Consider the following 21546-nt stretch of genomic DNA (forward strand, 5'->3'; position numbering starts at 1 on the left):
ACTGGCCTGAAACCACATCATATTCATCTTTTAAATTTCATCTGTTTGTTTTGCTGACTTAATTTTGAATTCATATTAGCAATATAGAAATAAAAGAGTTTAGAAATACTTGCAAGTTTTACACACATCCCAGTCTGGGAAGGTTTGTTTGTTTGTTTTACTTTCCGACTTCTCTAGGTCACTGGTCCCTGAACTGAGCTGGAACTTATTTTTATTAGCTTATTTTTAGCTGATGGTGAATTTTTAAGCTGGACAGTCCTCTTGCAACAATGTATTGCATTTTATCAGTCATATTTGCATCATGCTTTTTTAGCAACAGGATTAAATGTGATTTTATTCTGTAATTATTTCAATGTACTTGCCAATAGATAAATAATGTCTTTCCTTAACTTAGAGGAATTTCAAGTAATGGTAAACCACAAATGAAAGGCATTATGTTCTCCTTTAAGGATGTATTACAGAGGTCAATTGTGTACAGTCTCTCCAGTCAGGGTGTGTATTATGTGGTATTACATCATGATTTACAATTTATCTTCAAGGGAGAACTGGATCAGTTAATGAACGCGCTAGGAGAAAAGCACTCTGAGCACATCTGTGCTTTTATGGAGTTCTAAGACATCTCAGAGAAATATTATATAAAAGATTGTATTGTGAACAGGGATGTCAATAAATATGTAGGAAACTTTATTTGGGAATGTTTTAAACCTTCTAATTGACCTCATTTTAACTCAGGTGAACACGCTTATCTGCTTGTTACGGTCATACATTTGTTATCTGATGTTACCTTTATCTCTTTGAGTATGCTTTCAGTGTACAACCATTCGTATTACAGAAGGACTCATGACTTTCAGGGCACTTTAAAAATAAGAAAACTCAGAATAAAAGAAATGACATCTTAATCTTTCTCTTCTCCTCTGCCATTTCTTGTATTCTTATTTTATTGATTCAGTTACCTCTGGGATGGGTCTTTGTAGATAATTATAGATGTATTTTTGTCTGCTACTTTTTATTGCAGCTCTAAAATCTTAAATGTAACAATGAAAGTGGGAACACAGAAATAAGTTTCTGTCAGCACCTAAGAAAAGTTTCTAATATAACCTTGCAAATGGGCAATGTGTGCACTCCCTCAGCTGTAAATACTTACATTCTCAGATTTTGCAAATGGATCTTCTAAAGGGAAATCCTGACACCCAGTTTAAATTTCTACCTTTGCCTCCTTTTGTCTGGATGGTGAGTTTGAGAGTGTTTTTGAGAGAGACTACTTCTGTTGTTGCAAACCAGGTGAAGTGAACCTCTATGGTTTGTGTTTCCTAGGGGCATCTGTTGCAATCCTTTTTCTCTGTGACTTCTCCCTGAGCCTCTCTGTACCTCATCATCATACAGATTTGTCTGTGCAAGACAAAGAATGGTAGTATGGGATGCATAAGTCTCCTGGAGACATTTTTGAAGTGGAGCTCTTCATCGTGTCAGAATGTCAGTGCTTAAAGATTAGGGGATGCTTAAATTTTTATGAATATTGGATATTTGTACCATTGTTACTGAAGGGCTACTATGTTGCTTATTAATGTTACTCTGTTGTGTTTATGACAAGTGATGTTCAGCTTGAAAAGGGTTGTGCTGCAGTTCTGAAGGCTTTGGCGCTGGTAGAGCGTGGGTAGGTGGATATCTGCCATGCTGCTGGGGAGAGGGAGAGCCCTTCTGGTCACCAGGACCCAGCAACCTCCAGAATGTTTTGGGGTGAGCTCAGATGAGATTTCTATTGGTATCTTTCTTAAACAGGCTTCCCTTATTGTGATTTCAATGGCTGGACTAAATGGTGCAGGGATATCTCCAAACTTCATTTTTAACTGAGCTGGGCCAGTATCAGAACCAGCGATGTCTCAGTGAGAATCTTTCTGACCTCTCAATTTTTATCTCCTTTGTCATTTCACGAAAAGGTCTGCCAATATGACCCTAGTGCTAGGGAAACTAGTAGATCACCTGGAGTGCCATCCATCACTGAAGAACACGGTTATGATGGGAACAGCGCTGTGTTGTACACGCTAAAGTCTCTCAGAGTTAGGTGTTTTACTTCAGCCATTTTTTTCAGCTGTTCTTATGGGATTTATGCTAAGGGTTTAATAAAACAGGCTTTTGGATTTCGGTGCACTTTGCTTTTTTTTTTTTTTTCTTTCCCAATTGTTTGTATTGCAGTAGTTAAAGTTCATTCTCACTTTTGGGCTGCTTTTGACTAGATGTGTTTTTTTTTAATTTGCACGTGTAGGTGCAAAATGCCACTGCATTATCATATACTTGATTGCATGTGCAAGTGAGTATCAGTACAAGCGTATGTGTGTGCACTTGTTTTGCTCTGAATCCTGTCTCCTAAAGCACCAAGGTATCCCTTAGCTATGTTGTTCTGTTGCTTTTACCAGCTGAAGTTCAAAGGGTTCCGAACTTCAGGTTTGAAGGAAGGTCTGCATTTTTACTTTGCCTGTCAGGCTTTGGAGAAACCCTTCCTGAACTTGGAATTAGCCCATTTCCTGATCATTTTTTGAGATCCTTTATGGGAAAGACTCTTCTTCTGTTGCACTGTGCTGCTGGTAATCATTTTTTTTCTATACTTGAGCTCAGTCAGGCTCGGGGACACTATCAACCTCAGGGACAAGAACATTTCTCTTCCATTTATTTTAAGTGCCTTAAGATGCTTGCACTTTCAAAGCATTGCTCCAAAGACCCCTAGATGACAGGGCACTGGAAAAGAAAAAGTTTGTGAGGCTAGCACACTGCTCTAGCTCCCTGCTTCAGTCCTCCAGACCAGTGGTAATTCCATAGTTCAGGTTACACTGAATAAAATGAAGAAAAAGAATGCATATACAATAAGTTTTGCCTCCTTTTCTCTGTTTTCTGCTCTCCCTTCCATAACACAGAAATAACTGAAGAAGATGTTTTGAAGTCATTTTTGTGTAGGAAAATACTCATTCCCAAGGAAAACTGTTACGTATTCATTCCTTTTAATTATCCTGTGCAGCCCTGCCAACTGCAACAGTTCAAAGTACAAACATCGAACTGCAAATAGGAGTATAATAAATTATACATTGATTTGAGCCCATCCTGCGCATGTGTATATAAACAGTCACTAAGGAATGCTACTTTGTGCATAAATATATAGACTCATACTTATCTAGAGAGATAACATCAATGTATAATTTATTATATTTTTCTGTAATGTTCTTTGAACTGTTTGAACAGTTTTAAACATAACACAGATGGTTTGGCTGTTCTGTTTACTTCGGCATGATAAAGATGTCATCAGCTGCTGTCTAGTTCAGCCACACTTAATCATCCCTTTATTGTCTTAATATATGAGCAAAACCTAGGATGGGGGAATCTGGGTTTGTGAAAACATATGGAATATTTGGCTCTGAGGAAGGCTGTTCTCACACTTTGATGAGACCTTCTGCCCTTCAAAAGGCCCAGTGAAATGTCCCATATGGGTGCTCCTCCTCTACTTCAAAGCAAAGTGATCCAGGCTTATTTTAAGACTTTTGTGAAATGTATTTAAACTGTGCCTGTTGACTTTGCACCAAAGTGGATGAGAAACATGTTAATTCTTTTCCTTGAGCTCTGCTGTGGGATCAGTAAATCCTAGAAGATGGCTAAAACAGTTGCCTCATAGCACTTGCCTGGCTCTTGAGCACTCAAGATTTACAGGTGACCAAGCTTTTAGCTTCCTCTTGATATTCAATCTTTGGAAAAAAGCTTTCTATGAGTTCCTTCTCAAATTCCAAAAGTTAGGAAATTTTCAACGTTTTCTCACATTCTAATTTTTATTCTCTTGCGTATTGTATGATTAGCTCACTCGTGGCCAAAATACAATATAATATATAATACCATAATATATAATAGAATATAATTAATTTTCAAGCACATTAATGTGGTTTCTTCTTCAGGTATAAACCACGCCTTAAGCATTACAGAATAAGTGAGAGGGATGTGCAGTCTGTAGGTTGTTCAAGCCATATGTTGAGCCTGGTGTGCCTGATGGAATCAAGAAGCACGGCAGTCTGCCAGATGTTGGTATTCTATCAAGTGAAGTGCACACAGTAGGAATAACATTTGGCAGTCCTCCTGTCTTCCTAGAAGCTGTTTTGTATGCTTTACTTGACCTTCACGCATGCTGCTGCTCATATGGTCTCCAGACATGAAGAGGGTTAACACTGTGTCAGCTTTTTCCACCTTTTTTTTTCCATCTCAAGTGAAATACATCATTTTTTTCTGACTCTTGGGCTTTTGGTGTGTCTTGAACTACATGTCAAGTAGGCAAGCAAAAGTATTTATAAAAATAGGCTTAATACTTGAGAGATATATCTCAGATACTTTATTGGCATACCTCAGCCCTCCCTCTTTTTTTCTTTTTGAAAATGTGATGCAACGTGAAAATGAAAGAATAAAATAAAGTGGTATAAAGTGTTGGATGAAAATGACACATAGCCTAAATAAAATTGTTTACATTATTATCAGTTTTCTCTCTTTTATGTTTTTTGAGGGAGTCTGATAGCTTATATAAACTTTAGGAAAATAATAATTATGGGTTCAGTTGAGACTGTTAAATTGTTTTAATTTCCATTTTAAGGCTTTCTGTTGGATGCCTGAAAGTATTTTGCATGGGTAAATGAATTTCTGGAAGTCAGAATGATTTTTTTCCCAGGGGATTTGTGTTATGATGAGGACACTGGCCTCTTCTGTTATCATATTTGAGGATAGATTCCAGGTGGCTGTTTCCAAGGTGCTGAAAATGAGGCATTTATACCCTATCATTAGGTACAGCAGAGCTGCAGTGGTAGTGATTACTTCCCTTAACAGGCAGATGTATCCCAGCCTTTTGTAGAGCAACCATCATTGTGTAAAACATCAAATGTATAGTTTGAAAGCTTTTGAGTCTTCATGGAATAGTAAATAATTTCTCTGAAATAGAGCTAAGCTATATCATGCCTGTTGCTGTGGTGCAGCTAAATCTCAGCCAATTAATTTTTCATGGGCTGTGTAGCAGGGATTGGAGCTAGCATGCAAGATTTTTCTTCCTACTGGATTTAAGTTTGAACATGATCGACATGTTCATATGCATATGCAACACAGAGGAAATTGTATGCAATTTATATTTTTGTCTAGAGGAGTAAGATGATGTCCAAAATATCCTTCTAGGTCTAACTCCCTGAACACCAGCCCCTTGAAATTCTTTTAGTTTCTGTGAGAAGCATCCTGATTATTGAATACCGAAGGATACAGTAATTTACATACTCACGGCTTTTGCTCATTTCTCAAGTCTAATGATTTTTCATCCGGAAATTGTATTGTTGCTTCCATTGCCACGAATGGCTACTAATTCCCATCCTTTCCCCACTGCTACACCACTGCCTCCTTCCATGAAATAGCCTAAGCATAATGTTAGGCTGAGGGAGACAGAGGAAAAAGAAACTTCTAAAAAATGTAGCCATCAGCCCCTTTCTTTGCTACTAAGATATCTTGGCCACAATAACAAATCTGTCATGAGGTATTGATGCTTTGTCACAAATGAGCATGACTTCAAAGATCACAATGGAGGAAGGGCTTGTGCTGCCCTTTTTCATATTGAAAAATGGGATTAGGCTTCATTTAGTTATTCCTATATACCTGCTCTTGAGCTCTGCTCTATGGTTTTCCGTTTAAACCTCATCATTTGACTTTCTGTTTATGGTGGGAATGTTTTTTCCTCTTGAAGATACAGAACATCATTACAACCACTTCTTTTCCTCTTTACCCTCCAGCACTCAATAGCCACTTACTCTCTGTGTAAGAACAACTGAAACTTCCACTTGATAGTGCATGGCTGTGTGCTTGCTTCCAGCCAGCAATATCTCCATCCTGTAAGACATTATGCTTATGCAATGTTCTTTTTTTTTTCCTCCATATTGTTCTTCCTTAAAAACAGGTGTTTTTATTTCTGTTCAGCTCTGAGCAAAGCTTCCTTTTTTCTTGATGCAGCACTGCTGACATTGGCTGGAAGGAGAGGAGGAACTCTTGGGACTAGGGATGTGATGAGAAACCCCTCCTCTGTTTCCATTTGAGACATCATTTTTCAGCAATTAAAGACTTTTACTTCTTCTTAGTCTTCCACACTTGGAAGATGAGATCCAAGAGCAGTTAATTGACACTAATAGCAGTCAATTTGAAAGCAGTAGGACTTTTTGAAATAATAAGAGCTATTTCAAGGAAGCGTTTGGGAGTTGTAGATTGTGGGAATGGAATTGCAATGTCTTTATCACTAAGATATCTTGTGTGCTACTTATGCAGAAATATGAGAGTGAAAAAAATCAGGATGGAAACATCTTCATGTCAGTTATTTGCACTGTTTCTTTCAGCTGGTTCAGCAGAATAACTTTGCACAGATAAGTGCTTTGGTCTGCACAAGGCATGTTCTCTTACAAGGTACTTGAGGTGTGGCCATGCTTAGGGATAAAGATCTAGCTGAGCTCCATCCCCTAGTGGGTTTCCTTAGTTAAGACAAAAATAGTTTCTACATCTAAGAGCAAACTCAGAATTGAAGTGTCTGCTGCAGCTCTGGTCATCTTTGGACGATCTTTCTTGAATATCTAGACACTTGTTGGGCATGACAACTCTTCCTGTGGTCAACAGCAAGGCTGAAACTTGCACCTCTGGTATCTGAGATATTGCTGATAAGGAACAGCTGTGAACGTTAGTCTCATCTAAAAGGACAAAAACTTATCTTGCCTAGCACAAGTCAGGAAAGCAGTGAAGGAAGTAATACACAGGCCCTAGGAACATGATGAACTGGAAGAAAATCAAGAGATTAATTGGAATAAGATAGAGTTTTTTCAAAGGGATTAAAAATGAAACATGAAATCTTGATGCTTTCAAATTAGAGAGAAAATTTTCCATTGCCACTGGTAGGGTAATTTGACAACTATATTTTGAAAATAAGCAGCAGGTTTTTTTAAGCTTGTCAACCTGAGACTGTGATTTTAGGGTGAAGTAAGGATCTGAATTAATTGAAGTGAGAATTTCAAGTTATCTGCATAAAGTATTTGCATGGATTCTCCCCCTTCAGAATTAGACCTATTAATTACCTTAAATAAGATTGATTGCCTTAGGTGCGCTTTAATTCTGGTTGTGTGGGGATTTAAAGCATTTTAACTAATCTCCTAGTAGTGAACATCAACTAACAGTCCTAGTTGTCACTGTGTAGCCAGTCCTTGTGTGGTAAGCAATAGGATGATGTTCTGGTAAATGGTGGATGGAAGAAATTGGTTCTCCAGATGTTACCAGTAGATAAATAACAGGAAGGTCTTCTTTATTTGCATAATAGTACATGCCCTAGATGAGGTGAATTACATATATGCATGATTCTGTGAGAAGCAAGAGACTTAGTGTGGGGGAAAATATTGGTCATGTGGGATATCTCTTTAATGCAAAATATGTATTTAAAAAGACCCTAAGAATTTAAATGTGATTATGATACTTTTTGTGTACTGCTGTCATCTTCAGCAACTGCATTAGTCAGATTGATTTGTGATTGCAGCTAGAAGGTTTTCAGATACGAGTATCCACTGCAGTGATCACATGCTGCTAGGCCAGAAGGAAATACTCATTTTGCTATGTGTTCAGAATATATCACGTAACCTAAAAGAAACTGAACGTTTCGATATTCTGAAGCAACAACAGCAATTTTACAAGACAACATTTGAGCTGGGGTGACATTTCACCTATTAGTATCTCATTTCCAGAGAAGTCTGCAGCCAAGCCCAAGGTCCATCACATCTGTCAAAGATGCTGCTGAGGTTTCCTAGACCCTTGAAAACAGCTACTAGAAGATAAAGCTGTGTTTTCAAATCTCTCTGCTGAGCCTGGGTTCCCTCTAACATAGCAGGAACTGAATGTCGTACTTGTCTAGCTTGCTGTAAAAGATGTCCCCTGATTCTCAAAGAAATAGAACAATGTTATTGCTAAATGATGGATTTTATCTGATGTTACTTAAGAAAGCCATCATTTTTAGACTATTGGTGGCTGGAACCTGCCATGTTCTCTTTCCTTCGTGTGAATCATTTTAGTTATAAAACAGGATTTTTCTGCTAACAGGCACATGTATCACATAATTGTTCAAGAGCCTTGTTCTGCTCCTGCTGACCCTCAGCCATCCTCTTGGATGCCAGCAGGAGGCATTCAGCACAGTGGGTGTTCTCATTACCTCTTAATATTTTGTTTGGTTTTCTGCCTGTTGTTATTTAATTGTTCAAATCCTTTCTTTGCTGCTCCCAGAAGCCATTTAGCAAGATATGTACTTAGCTTTATTGACTCTCCCTCACCATCTGCTTCTGCCTTGTCCCTCACTGCCACATTTCCCAGTTAACCCTTTTCCCTGGTCTCCTCACACAGTGATTTTGGGGAATGTGGCACAGGTGCTGCACTGCTTTGCTCCAGCTATAAAACCCTCTGAGGATGCCTGCATAACATCAGTGATGTGGGTTAAGTTCTTGGCTAAACTAAATTGTCATGTGTTTTGCAGAGGCACAGATAGGCAAGTGGAGCAAAGACAGGAAGCACTGCAGGGTGTTTCTCCCCTTAGCCTACAGTTTATTACACACACTTCACAGCTCCCGTTAGTGTTGGGTGTGGATGTCTCACAAGCTTTAATACAATATCTCAAATAAGGCTGAAGAGGGAAGATATTGTACCTTTTGACAGAACAAAGACATCAAGGCTAAGGATGAAATTCATCTTACTGAGGTTAATCTACCATAAAGGTAGATCACCAGTTGATGTTTTTCCCTGTGCTTCCCTCTCCTCTGGAGAGCCAGGTGTGTCCACCACAGCCTATTTACAAGGCGCTAATCACTGGGCAACCCTTTCAGTTAAGTGGCAGCAAGAGGCTGGATTGAGAAGCATGCATGGCTTTAGATGAGCTTGAGTGGAGGCTGCCAAGTTCATGGTAACAAAATTCTTTGAGAGTTGGTTATTAAATCCAGAGTAATGGCATTGGGTTTACAAACTACCTTAGCTGAGAACAATTGAGATGTTAAGGAGTAGGATCGCATATACTTGTCCAGTTGTGCTGTTACTCTTTTCTGAGCATTTAGAGCCATTGTTGGAGCTTAAAGCCAGTCACAGCCCAGAAAATCAGCTTTCTGTCAGATACTTTATGGCCATTCCTGTGTTCTTACATGAGGCTTTTGCGGCAATGAGCTCATGGACTCCGATGCAGTTGCATAGCGAAGTCATTTATTACCCGCGTCTACAGGCTTTTATACCTGCACTAGCTTAACCCGGTAATTTTCCACTGTTCTGTATACCCCGAACCTACATATGCAGAGCAAGCAGTTCACAGTCATGTTGGGTGTAAATGGTTACAATCCCTGACACTTGTTGCTAAACTGTAAAAAAAAAAAAAACTGTAAACTGAACTTTCTTTCTCCGGTGTATTCTGGAGATGTCCTTGGTTCTCAGCTTTGCCTTCTCATGCTGTTTATCTTGCTTCGCAGCTTCTGCTCTGAATATTTTTTCTTTTATTCTCACAGGCTTTTATCAATGAGAAGGGGAGAATGAAAATTTAGTAAGAATCAATGTTTTTTCAAATGGGATATCAACAGTGAGATTTATTTCCAGATCTGTGGTGAAAGTGCCACTGACCTACAAACAGAAAAACTGGAAGTCACTTTTAGAGAAAGAGCCTGTGCCAGGTGCTGAACATCAGGGTTTTATGTCAGGTCACTGCAAGCCTTTTGGAGACTCAGATGAGCTATTTCACCATGTGTTCCCCTCAGATGGTGAAAACAGCTTGTTTGAGCCTTGCACGGAATGAGGAAGCTCAGATCTGACATCACTTGCAGCATGGTGTGTAGCTGTGCTGCTACACGCATGCTCCCTGCCCCTATGACAGCACCATGTGGACTGGCACAGTGGAACCTTGTCAGCTCAAATAATTCACAGGAGGTAGAGAATGTATGGCCCAAAAAACAGATAACACTTATCAGAACAGGGCTCACAACCTCCCACGGTCTTGGGCAAACGCACATTTACATGTACCCCTGTGTCTTCCATAATCAATCACCAAGGATGGCTGCTCTAGTTGAAAGACTTTGTAGATTTGATCAATGTAAATGCTAAAAAGAGAAGCATCTCAGACTGAGCATTTTGCTGCTGCTGTGGTAAATATATGCCCATCGTTTGCTACTTTAAGGAGTATCTCCACAGCTGCTAAATGGCAGCACTTACTTCTGCATGAATGTTCTTGTTGCAAGTGTTTTCTATAAAAGCCAATTTTGACTTCAATCTACATAAAAAGGAATTCTGATTAAACTGTTTTCCCTATCGAATCCCAGGATGTAAAAGATTCTGGTGCTGTTGGATTCAAGGATCAAGCTGGGCTTGTTGCGAAATTGAAGCTTTTTCTCTCTTTAAAGCACAGTGTTGAAATTAGAAGCAAAAAATCTTTGGTGCAGGGGCAACGTATCAGACCTGACTTTTGCAATTTCCTGTTTGGTTTCTTGCAAACTGCTTCTGTCTAACCATATCACTTATTTGCTCTCAAAGATCATTTTATTTAATGTGGATTGGGATGTATGACATAACTGTTGCAGTCTTTAATCATTTTCTGTTTCATTTTCAATGTGACACAGTATTTTCTAGTACAAAATCTGTTAGGCTGTCAGTTTTTGAAAGAGACTGCATTGTAGAATGTTCTGAATATCAATTAAAAAAAAAAAACTGCTTTGCTGTCACACTTACTTAGCAAATTCTTTGTCTATTTTGTTGATTACAGCCACCACTGTGGGAGGGGAGAGGTGTCTTATCCTTGAATCCTCTTGTTTAGCAACCTCCACAGCACAGCTCCAGGCAGACAGGTGGGGTGTAGCTTGGTACCAATGGGAGAATCAAAATGTGTTGCAGGATTTGAAGGATGAAGTGTTGAAAGACACTGATTTTCTAGCACAGTGAGTACTGGGCATGGTAATTTAGTGCTCGTGGTTATAGCAGTTAGTTATTCCTCCAGTGTTCATAGGCTACAGTGGCTTCAGCAGCACTGTCCTGCTGCTAGCTGTAACAGTACTATTACTAGTACTGAAGAAGGGAGGATTCTTATTCTGTTGTTACTGGGCCAGAGACTCTGGTTTCAGACATAGAGGATGAGGGGCCTATTTGGAAAGAGTAACGATGCCAAAACCTCAAAAACATTTGCAACTGGAGAATTGAAAACTTTTCGTGGTACCACTGACAAAACTACTAAGTTTTGTCACTCCCAGTGAGTGGGAGTGGTGCTGGAAATCTGTCACTAACTTCATTGCTATGAAGCCTATCATAATTGAATTTGAATTTTTCCACTGTGTAGATTAATAATCTTTAGATTTATAGAATTATCAGAATTTATAGATTTATAATAACACATAGAAGATATGTTTTACAAGTGAAGTTAGTGCACTTGGTACACTCCATCTCCTTTACTGTAAAAACTTCTGCAATTCATATGTTTTTGTTTGCATATGTAAATTAAGTGTTCACTTCTAAGTCATACATAAAAGTGGAACAAATTTCCCTGCTGACATGCTCACTGTTCTTACTTGATGAGTCCATTGCTGGTAGCCTTGAAACAGTTACGGTGCTGTGCTTTGGTACATGAATGCTTTGTGGATTATCATTTCTTTATCATTTCATAGCATCATTTTCATTTTCTTTATCATTTATCATTTCTTTTCAATGTCATATGATGATGTAGCTGGACTTGGAGCCTGTAAGCTAGCTCTGCTATATGGTATATGCAATATACAAAGGTTTCTTTCAATAACATTAATCCTAACAGAAATGGAAGAAATAGCATAAAGTGTGTGTATGATAGTCCTGACAGCGTAGCACCATGAACATGGAACCTCAGTGATTTGGGAGGTTGGCTAGTGGTTACTCTTTCGTAATGACTTTGAAACCAAACAAATGCGTGTGTTGACTTTCAATCTAATTTTGCTATATTCTTCTTCACAGCTTCCTGTTATGGGAGGAGCCTTTATGGACTCGCCAAATGAGGACTTTAGTACAGAGTACTCCTTGTTTAACTCATCAGCCAATGTCCATGCAGCTTCTTCCATGCAGAATCCACCAGAAGAAACATCCCGATCTTCAAACGATGCCATACTGTTATGGATTGCAATCATAGCAACAATTGGAAATATTGTGGTTGTGGGAGTGGTGTATGCCTTCACCTTCTAGGATGCCTGTCACTCCAAACACTGGAAGAGAGGATAACTGCAACAGTATTTGTCATGTGTATGTGTGTATATATACATGTATATCTATATAAATACATATAGATAGGGACTTTGTTGATTAAGTACTGCCACAATCACAGAAAAGAAATGCAAGTTAATCATCGTGAATTTTGATGGGAGAAAGTTTGGATGTGATGGCAAACTATATGGAGGTGAGAGCTCTAATAGAGAATAGCGCCAACACAAGTTTTGTGTGGAAATATAATGAAAGACATACCAGTGTGATTAGAGTGGGTACAAAAAGAAAGTGAGATTTATACAGGAAGTGCTTATTTTCTACTGTTGAGATTTTTCTAGCAGCTTTTCTGGATTTTGTCAGATTTTTGTGCATTTTTTTACTGTGGTATAACATTGTATGGAATTGTTGTATGTCATAGTTGCTAAACATCTTAGTTTTCCAGATGGAGTAAGAGACAGGCATTGACTCAGTTCTGATGCAGTACAAGTTCATTGTGTGTGCATCCTAGCACTTGCATACACTAAGCTGTGTTTGAAATCATGAGTCTTAACATTATGACAGGCAGATGCATGCTACTGACAAACACTTGCCTTTCAGTATCAGTGACTGGATATGATAATCTAGGAATTGATGCTTCACCTGGCTGCTGTTTGCAGGAGGAGGCACAGTTATTATAAAGTGTGACTGGAATGGGGCAGCACAGGCTCCTATTTCTGTGTAGAGATATTGGATTGCAATGACAACAGCAGTTTACAGATGATTCTCATCCAGGAACCAAAGGACAAATATCATGCTTTCAAGGTTATTTCATTGTAATCCAGGTTTTCCACAGAAATCATACCTTCATAAGCATAGAGTTGTAGCAAATGAACATGGGGAAATTGTGAAGCCTAATTAACAGTAAGAGGTGTCTATGAAAAAAGTTTTATTGAAAGAAAGATGAGACAGATACTTCTCTGCTCACAAGGGAGTGAGTACAAGAGTCAGGTATACGCTGGGTAGAAATAGCACAGAAAGGTAATATATGGCAGGTACACAAGTACCTGTGTCTCAATCCTAGTAAGTCTCTGGGTTCCGGTGAGGCTCCTGGAAGTGGCTTTTATGGAGCCTTCTTTAAGTAACAACTTTGATCATTGAATTTTTTCTATTGGGGAACATTTTCACTGCATTATTCCCATGAGCAGTTCCTTTTCAAAACAAGTTGTAGCCATCCTTGTTTCAGAGATTGTAAAAATCCCAAGGGAAGAGGAAAAACAAAAAAATCACTTTTGTTGGAAATCTCCCTCTTCCTCCTACAAAAAGAAAAAAAAACAATCTAGCAAAAAACCAAAGTATTTGAACTTTGAGACAGTACAAAAGAAACTCTTGCTCCAAATCTATATGTACTGCCTTGTACAACTACTATGCTAATTCCAGAAAGCCTTGTCTGAAGGCACAGAGTCTATTTTTGACACTTCCCCACTACTGAGCCTGAGGCTGGACTAAGAGATGGCAAATTCATTGGGAAGTTTGAATTTACCTTCTTTTCTCTTTAAACTCATTTCCCTTCAGGGCTAGTGGACAGTTAGTTGAATCAAAGCAGCATGCCCCAAACTGGCGATCAGAATCACTCCTAGTCACTGTGTGTATTTTTTTCCTGTCTTTGTGAACTTGCTTTTAAAGCTGGAAAGATGCAAATAGCTAGCAAGAGAGAAAAATAGAATAACTTATCCTAAGGATGAGAAATCCAATGACAGCTCACTTGAGAAACTGAGCTTCTGTGTGTTTAGATATTTTCCTGTTTGGAGGAATTCTGTGAAGATGGTTGAGGACAGAAGAGATCTGTTCTGAGAAAAATCTTGAGTACAGTCTGGAAGCTTAGCCACACAAAGAAAATTATAATAAAATAGCTATAGTCCTAACACAGTGTTGCAAAAACAGTGCTCTTCACTGTCCTAAAGTAGCTGTTTGCCCCTTTGTAGGTAGACAATAATAAAATTTTGAATATAGGTAAACTGTATAACTTGTGTACCTGTCCTGTTCTTCAATGCTTCTTTATCCTCTCTGAGCAGAAAGCAAACTGTTAAGTGAGGGTGGAAGGCTGCAGAGGGGTTTTGAACATGGAATTGAGCAGGACAAGATCTGCTATACAAACACATAGGACCCACGGAAACATCACGTAAAGTATAATTTTCTGATATTCTGTTGCTTTTGTAATTGGATCAATTACTTACGAACTTCTCTTCAGCATTTCAGTAGGCTCTGTAGTTACGCCAGAACCTGCAAGCACACGAACAGAAAAACATTTTTCACCATGATTAAAACCAATTTGACAATAAGATACTTGCCCAATGAGGTTATTCTACTGCTAAGTAACTTTGCCATTGGAATGCTTTGTTTAAATTTCATAGAATATTAATCTAAGTGCAATTAGCAGCGTTTGCATTTTTTCTCAGAGCACTGGGCTAAATTCTTCACCCATGACAAAATGCATAAGAGGGAAGAGCAAAGAGCAAAGAACCACCACTCTGCTAATGAACCCGAGTGACACTGTTGTGTTGTTTTTCCAAACAGAGTGCCTTACTCTCATGTGAAATTAATAGTAATTGCAGGAGTGTTGGAAAACAATGCATTCTGACTCCCTAATCCAGATCGTCCTCATGCATACTTTCATCATTAGAGGCTGAGTTGTCAAAAAGGGCCAGACAGAACTTCAATTAAAGTAATTGGCTTGACAGTGCGATAGAAAAACAAGGTGCAGGCAGCAAGCACAAGCAACTCCTATATTGTAGTTAAAGATGTTAACTGTTCTGTCAGTTTCTTGCTGCAAAAAAACAAACAAACAAACAAAAAAAAAACCACACCAAACAAAACAAAGTGAAATATCTCTAAGATTCAGGTGCAAGGATACAGCATGCAAGAGTATACACAGAATACTGTCAAGCATGTAAGAGAACCCTAAATTAAAGCAGGCAGAGCTGGTTCAGATTCTGGTCAGTTGTGATAGCGATAATATACTGTGTGTTTCTGAGTGTTGTGTTCTGGCTCGATCCACTACAGTCACTTAATCTCCTAGAAGAATCAGGAAGGTTAAAATTCAAGCATTTAAAAAGGAGACTCATCCATCATTAAGTGCAGCTAAACCACAGAGGGGAGTGAGGAAGAAATGGTGGCTGTTTCAGAGATACGGTCCTTTGAAATGTGCTATTACTTCCTCTTTATGCAAGTGTAATTTATACCCTGAACTGTCACCTCAGCTTGACTTGGAGTGCTGCAGCTGCTCCTTTCCTTGGAGCCCAGCATCTGGAGAAGTGTTATCTGCCACTGAGGGATGATGAGTAAACCCAAATACACTCCCCAGAGCTGTACTGTAAAAGAAAAGTTGAAGAGGCTTCTGTGCTTTGCTGAGTATTTTGTGCATCAGCATCAGAGCAGGATTCCACTTGTAGAAGATCTATGCTTCAAATAAAAGCATTTAACACAGAGAACAGTTACAAGAGTCTGATCGGAGTTTGTTTTGTAGCAGATAAAGCAAAACTGTCTGCAGTACTAGACCCCTAGCTATGCTGTAAGCACAAAAGCAATACTCCGCTCTGCAGTGTTAGTAATGATCCCCAGGAAGCAGGGAAACAAACTGGATGCCCTTTGTGCCTTTTCTAGCCATGGCCCCTAGGGATCTGTGACAACATATCAAATAATCAAACTGTCACTTAGGAATTTTATTTTAGTCTAAGCATCCAGCAGATCAATGCGGCTGCTGTGCAGACACTGCAGCAAGGAGACCAAAGGCTGAGCACTCAGGGAGGTAGGTGCAAAGGGACATTAGATAGGACTGGGTGAGGAAACACACACAGCCATTCCTGTTATGGTTTTATCTCTAGGTCTAGCTGTCTCTGCTTGTCCTCAGCATTAATATCTCCAAAAATAAAATGAGGGAGAGAGATGTATTTTCCTGTCAACACATTTGCAAAATCAAGCAACAGATTTTGAAACTGATACAACAGCAATAGCAGAGGCACTAATCTTCACTGATCGATGTATTCAGCAATTTAAATGAAAAAGTGAGCTGATAATTACCTTGAAAGTAAGGAGGTCCCCTCTCCAAAATTCTTGTTTGCAGTGGGACTTGAGGGTCATCAGCATCCCAAACTGCTGAGCAGCCTGTAATAACAAATCCCCAGGCAAGAGCAAATAAATAGAATCATAGAATCACTAAGGTTGGAAAAGACCTCCAATATCCTCCATTCCAACCATCCACCTATCACCAACATTTCCCATTAAACCACATCCCTCAGTACAATATCTAAACGTTTCTTGAACGTCTCTAGGGATGGTGACTCCACCACCTCCCTGGGCAAAATAGAAGTAGCCAGACATTGTATTCCAGCCATGTACATTTGTTTGGAGTTAAAAGGGAAAATCTGTCTTTGTGTCTAGGACCAAACTGAAACAGGAGTCTTTGGTCTGTAGGTTGTTATGCATTTTGTCTATTATTATAAGCTTTCTTTTTGCTGTTCTCAAAACTATTCCAGTTCTTAATATCCTCTTCACATCACTCTGCAGGGTGCTGAGAGCTATTAATTTCATGTAGCTCTTTCATTTATACAATGTAATTTTACTAGGTTTCCTGTGGCTAATCACAGAGCAGAATCTAGAAAATTATTCATTCTAAGGCAGATTTCCATTATTGAGAGAAATAGGCTGAAAATCAGAATTGTAGATCAAAATGCTTCTATGTTTTTGGAGCACTCAAAAGCTCTGGTAACTGGATTTCATCTGGCTAATGCTCAGAAAGAAAAAGGGCAATCAGGTCTCTGATGATAATGTCAGACATCAGGGTTCTGTCAAGCAAAGCTTAGTGCTTCATTAACTTATCATTTGCCCCTCTGAGCCCTTCTGCCTTCCTGCACATGCAGTCTAAGCTGAGTTTAAGTGAGCTAGCTGTCAGGTACAGCATGTCCCTCCTCTCTTAGAGCTTGCTCATACTCAAGGAAAAGACTATTTATTCCCTTAGTAGAAGAGCAGGGATCAGTATTCTGTTAGGAATGTTGTTACTTGGTACACTCATCAGTCATCATAAGATGAAGACCAGGATGGTTTAACAAGTAGTTAGCCCTTTGTTGCTGATCTGGGAACACCCTAGAGAACTCAAAACATCTCGAGGTCTTAAAGTCTTCTAATGCCCTAGATCTGATTTTTGTCTTTCCTCATACAGCTCCTCTTTGCCTTTGTCTTTCTAACTCAAGACAATAAAAATGAAGTCACCTCTATGCTTGTGCCTGGACATACAGGGAAATCCTAGCAGGTTGGAACCAACTGTGTCTCATTTCAGTCTGGCACTTCTAGCACAAAGTAGAAGAAAAGACTCCAGTTGTCTCTCCAGAAATCTCTAGGGAAATATGTGTCTCTGCATGGTATGGCGATTTTGTCATTCTGGCATGTTAGTACCAAGGGAAATTCCCATTCATATGAACACAGCCAGTGGTTCCATCTTTTTGGTACAACTTGGGATCATTATGCCACCCACTCTTACCTTTCCAGTGAAAGCTGCTAGTGAAGACAGTTTTCATTTGTAGAAAATACATAGAAAGCTTCTCATTTTGCTTGAATGCATGCAAGAATCACCTTCTGAAGTGCTGCTTAGTCTCCTACAAAACCAAAAAAAACACCAACAATCTGGATTGTTACACAAGGCATGTTAATAAGTCAAATGTCATCTGTACAGTAGCAGCACCTCACTTTGATCTACAGCTTTATGCCAGTAAATCTTAAAGGCAATCTCATTATTACTGACAATTAACAGAAGTAGAAAACAGAGACAAATCATTTTTCAGGAATGTCTCAGACACCACTTTGTTCCTCACCTTCCCAAAGTATCCTGATGTGAACTCTCATCCATCACTTTAAAATCAGTTGTCACAATGTGTCTCCACACCTTCATTTTATTTCTCCCCTTGTCTTCTTTTCATTCTCTGACATCAGAGCACACGAGTGTTTGGATGTCAGCAATGTTCTTCAGCCATTCGTAACAACCTCTGGTGACCTTCATAGTAACATTAGACAAAGATCAGTAAAATAAGGTCCCTTCCAGTAGCAGATAGATCTTAGTCGTTATCTACTTCAGCAAACTGCAGTGTATTTCCCCCAAGCAGAAGAGCAGAACGCGACCATTAAGCTTTCCACCTGTATCATCCAGTATCCATATAACACAAAGGTAACTCTTAGAAAACATATATATATATAATTTTTATTTATTTATTTATTTTACATTTCCATAACATTTCCATTTCCATACATTTACATTTTGCATCATTCTGCATTTACTGAGTTTTCTCCAACCCCAAGTGCCTTGCTTTTCTTTGCAAATCAGTATCATTGGCAAAGTACTTAGGGTAAAGATAAGGGCACTGAAAGCAGTCAGTAAAAAATACCATACACAGAAGAGTTGGAAAGCCCTGTATGATTTATTGTAGGGTCAAGGCCCTGAACCACAGGCTATTCAGTAAAGAAAAACAAGCACAATGTGCTGAGCCATTGGTATTTCAAATCTAGTGACACCTGTACTTCTCAGATGCGTGATAAAGCTGCTACAATCAGATTAAGCATTTCTAAATCTTATTTTTAAACAAAGTGGAGTGTAGTCCTTAAGAACTGAAAAACACTGAACAACTTTCCCTCAGTCTATGCTTGTTCTGGTATTGATTTGGGAGCTTCCTGAGCTGAAGTCACCAAGGTATGTTGTGTTTCCTGAGAAGCTCAGTCCTAATAGTGAGTGAGATTAAGCTATTTACAATTCTAGACCTAAAACACATTTCAGTCGCTGCCTTCACAAGGAAGCTGATGTTCTCAAGCCTGCAAGCTGCTCTTTGCAGAGGGATCTTTGCCTCCACCTGGAGTCAACTGGATTAATAACACTTCTTCACTTCTGACACCTTCTTCAGTGGTTCAACTTGCAGGACTAGCTCTGGGTTGCTGGCTTTTCCTTTTTTCTTCTTTTTTTTTTTTTTTTTTTTAATTTTAAGCACATCTAACGATGTTCATGCTTCCCTAATCAAAAGAAAGCAAGCAGAGTGCTGTATTTTTTTAAATGAGAATAAAAGACGAGTCTGAGTATTTTGATAGATTTGCAGGAAAGGTATATAATGTAGCAAACTGTTGCACTATTTTTTCTATTGTCTGAGCATGAAACCTGAAAAATATTTTGTTGTTTCTCTAATCCTCTAACTTCTCTTTCAGTTATGAAGTTACAAAGGTTTGGAAGGAATGGAGTGTAGAGCCTCAATGACATTTAAACTAATGTAAATAAATCCAGTAGCTAGCTTTAAGAGGTAGCCTATACCACTTGCTTTTCAGTTCTCATCTCAAATGTTGCCTGTTTGTGTTTTGTTTTCCAAAATAAACTTATTAGTAGCACTTCTGAAAAAACATCTGTACTTCACACAAAACTCAAAGTTATTTGGAAATGACATCCTCCTTCAGCTCACATAAAGAAAAGCTTACAGGAGCCATTTAGAATGCACTGTTATTTTTCTTAATAATACTGGACAGTTTAATCTCTTGTTCTTTGTCTCTGCTACCTTGTTTTCTGCACTAACACATTTGCTGGATTTCTTTGTATGTTTTTTTTTTAATATATGGGATGGTTTAAACAAAAGCATTTACTCTTGTAATAATTGTTCTTGAAATGTGGATCTCTATTTGTAAAGAGAAAAACAACTTAAAAAAATACCCTCTGTTTTCTCTAAGTATACTGGAATTAGCAAGTTTAGCTAACAGAACTGTATTCTTTTCAGCTCCTGTTATATTCTTATCCAGTTATTGACTGCTTTCACTACATATGTACTTGGTACTGGTTCATTCTTTTACTATGATAAAATGACAAGTTTTGTTAACATCAGGTGGAACTGTGTTTTTGGATAAAGTTCTTCAAATTGGTGGCAGTGTGTAATTTTTTATTTTAGTCTGTTTACTTGACAGTATTTGGAAGTCTGTAAATGTATCTATTTAATTATCTCCAGTGACATACTGACACTAATAACTTGGTGCAATTTACAAATCTGCATGGTTAGTCAGTCTTCGGTAACCATCTCCATTACATGCATGGTACAAACACAACACCAGGGCTTTCTCTACAGAAATGTGTTAACCTGCTGTCAGAGCATCTCAGCATACCTCAGAGCCAAATAAGAAGTCTCAGCTTCCTCAAGCTTCAGCTCAGAAGTCCTTATACCTTGAACCCTTATGGAAAGAGTTGCTCTCTCCCAGCTCACTCCTCAGTTTAGCACAACCCTACTTTCAGATAGGGCAGCACGGGCTTTTTTGTGTGTGTGTGTGGTTATGCCCCTAAACTCCTGTCCTAGGGCAGTCACTTGAAGACTTTTTAGGAATTCAAGGGGGAGCCTCATATCTCACTGTAGGATGTTCAGCAAGTTCCATAAAACTAAACAGTGTCAAGAGGAAGAAAGGAAAACATTTGGCTGTGCGAGATCATCACCTGCCTTGTAATTCCCCAAAACAGAACCAATGAGCCAAGTACATTCAGATCTACTAAGGAAATGGCAAAAGGACATGCTACTAAGTGACCTCTCATGCACAGTTTTAAATAAAAATTAGACTTACCTTTCCATGAATCAAACTCAGAACATCACAAAACTGCTATGTCAATCCTGATGGCAAGTCTGACAAAAAACATAGAAATCAGACATTTTTTTCTAGTCCCAATTTTTCCCAATCTAGCAACATAACATTCGAGATTACCCATCAAAATATGAGCGCAATTACTACACTACAGTGATGTCCAATTATAAGTCACTTCCTGATACAACTGTGAAAATCTGGCTGCATGTAGGAATCACGCAAATCTCAGTTCAGATTGTTTTTTGAATTCTACAGAATAATTAGAAATGAGAATAATTTAAAAGCAGGAAATATATATTTATATATATTATATAAATAATAATTTAAAAGAGGGGAATACTCTGTTGAACAGTTAAGGAGGAAAATATCAGTCATGTATAGCCTTGTGTAGTCATACTAATATAACCAGTTCAAATTGTTGGAGATATATTCTCACATAGCATTATCTACATAAACAAACTGGGTACTCATGCATTTGAAAGTAAATTCTTTTGTAAAAATAGACTAAGAAAGAATATCAGTCTTTTAGCCCAAGAGATCCTGTCCACGGTAGGGTTTCAGCTGCCATGTTTTGCATTGTCTACCACTACATAACAGTTATATTTAGGCTGAAGAATGACTCAAACTCAAAACTGCTTGGAATGACTGCACAACTTCACTGCAGCATATATACTTTTACTA

General features: G+C 38.6%; 1 protein-coding gene across 1 annotated transcript in view; it reads left to right on the forward strand.

Moving 5' to 3' along the window:
- The window catches only part of C6H14orf132 (chromosome 6 C14orf132 homolog), a 40179-nt gene extending 20016 nt beyond the window's left edge, over nt 1-20163 (forward strand). The window contains exon 2 of the mRNA XM_021402621.1: nt 12007-20163. Coding sequence (XP_021258296.1) covers nt 12007-12231 — 225 coding nt within the window. The 3' untranslated portion in view covers nt 12232-20163. The remainder of the gene's footprint in view (nt 1-12006) is intronic.

The sequence above is a fragment of the Numida meleagris genome, chromosome 6, assembly GCF_002078875.1.
Source record: "Numida meleagris isolate 19003 breed g44 Domestic line chromosome 6, NumMel1.0, whole genome shotgun sequence".
Taxonomy (NCBI): domain Eukaryota; kingdom Metazoa; phylum Chordata; class Aves; order Galliformes; family Numididae; genus Numida; species Numida meleagris.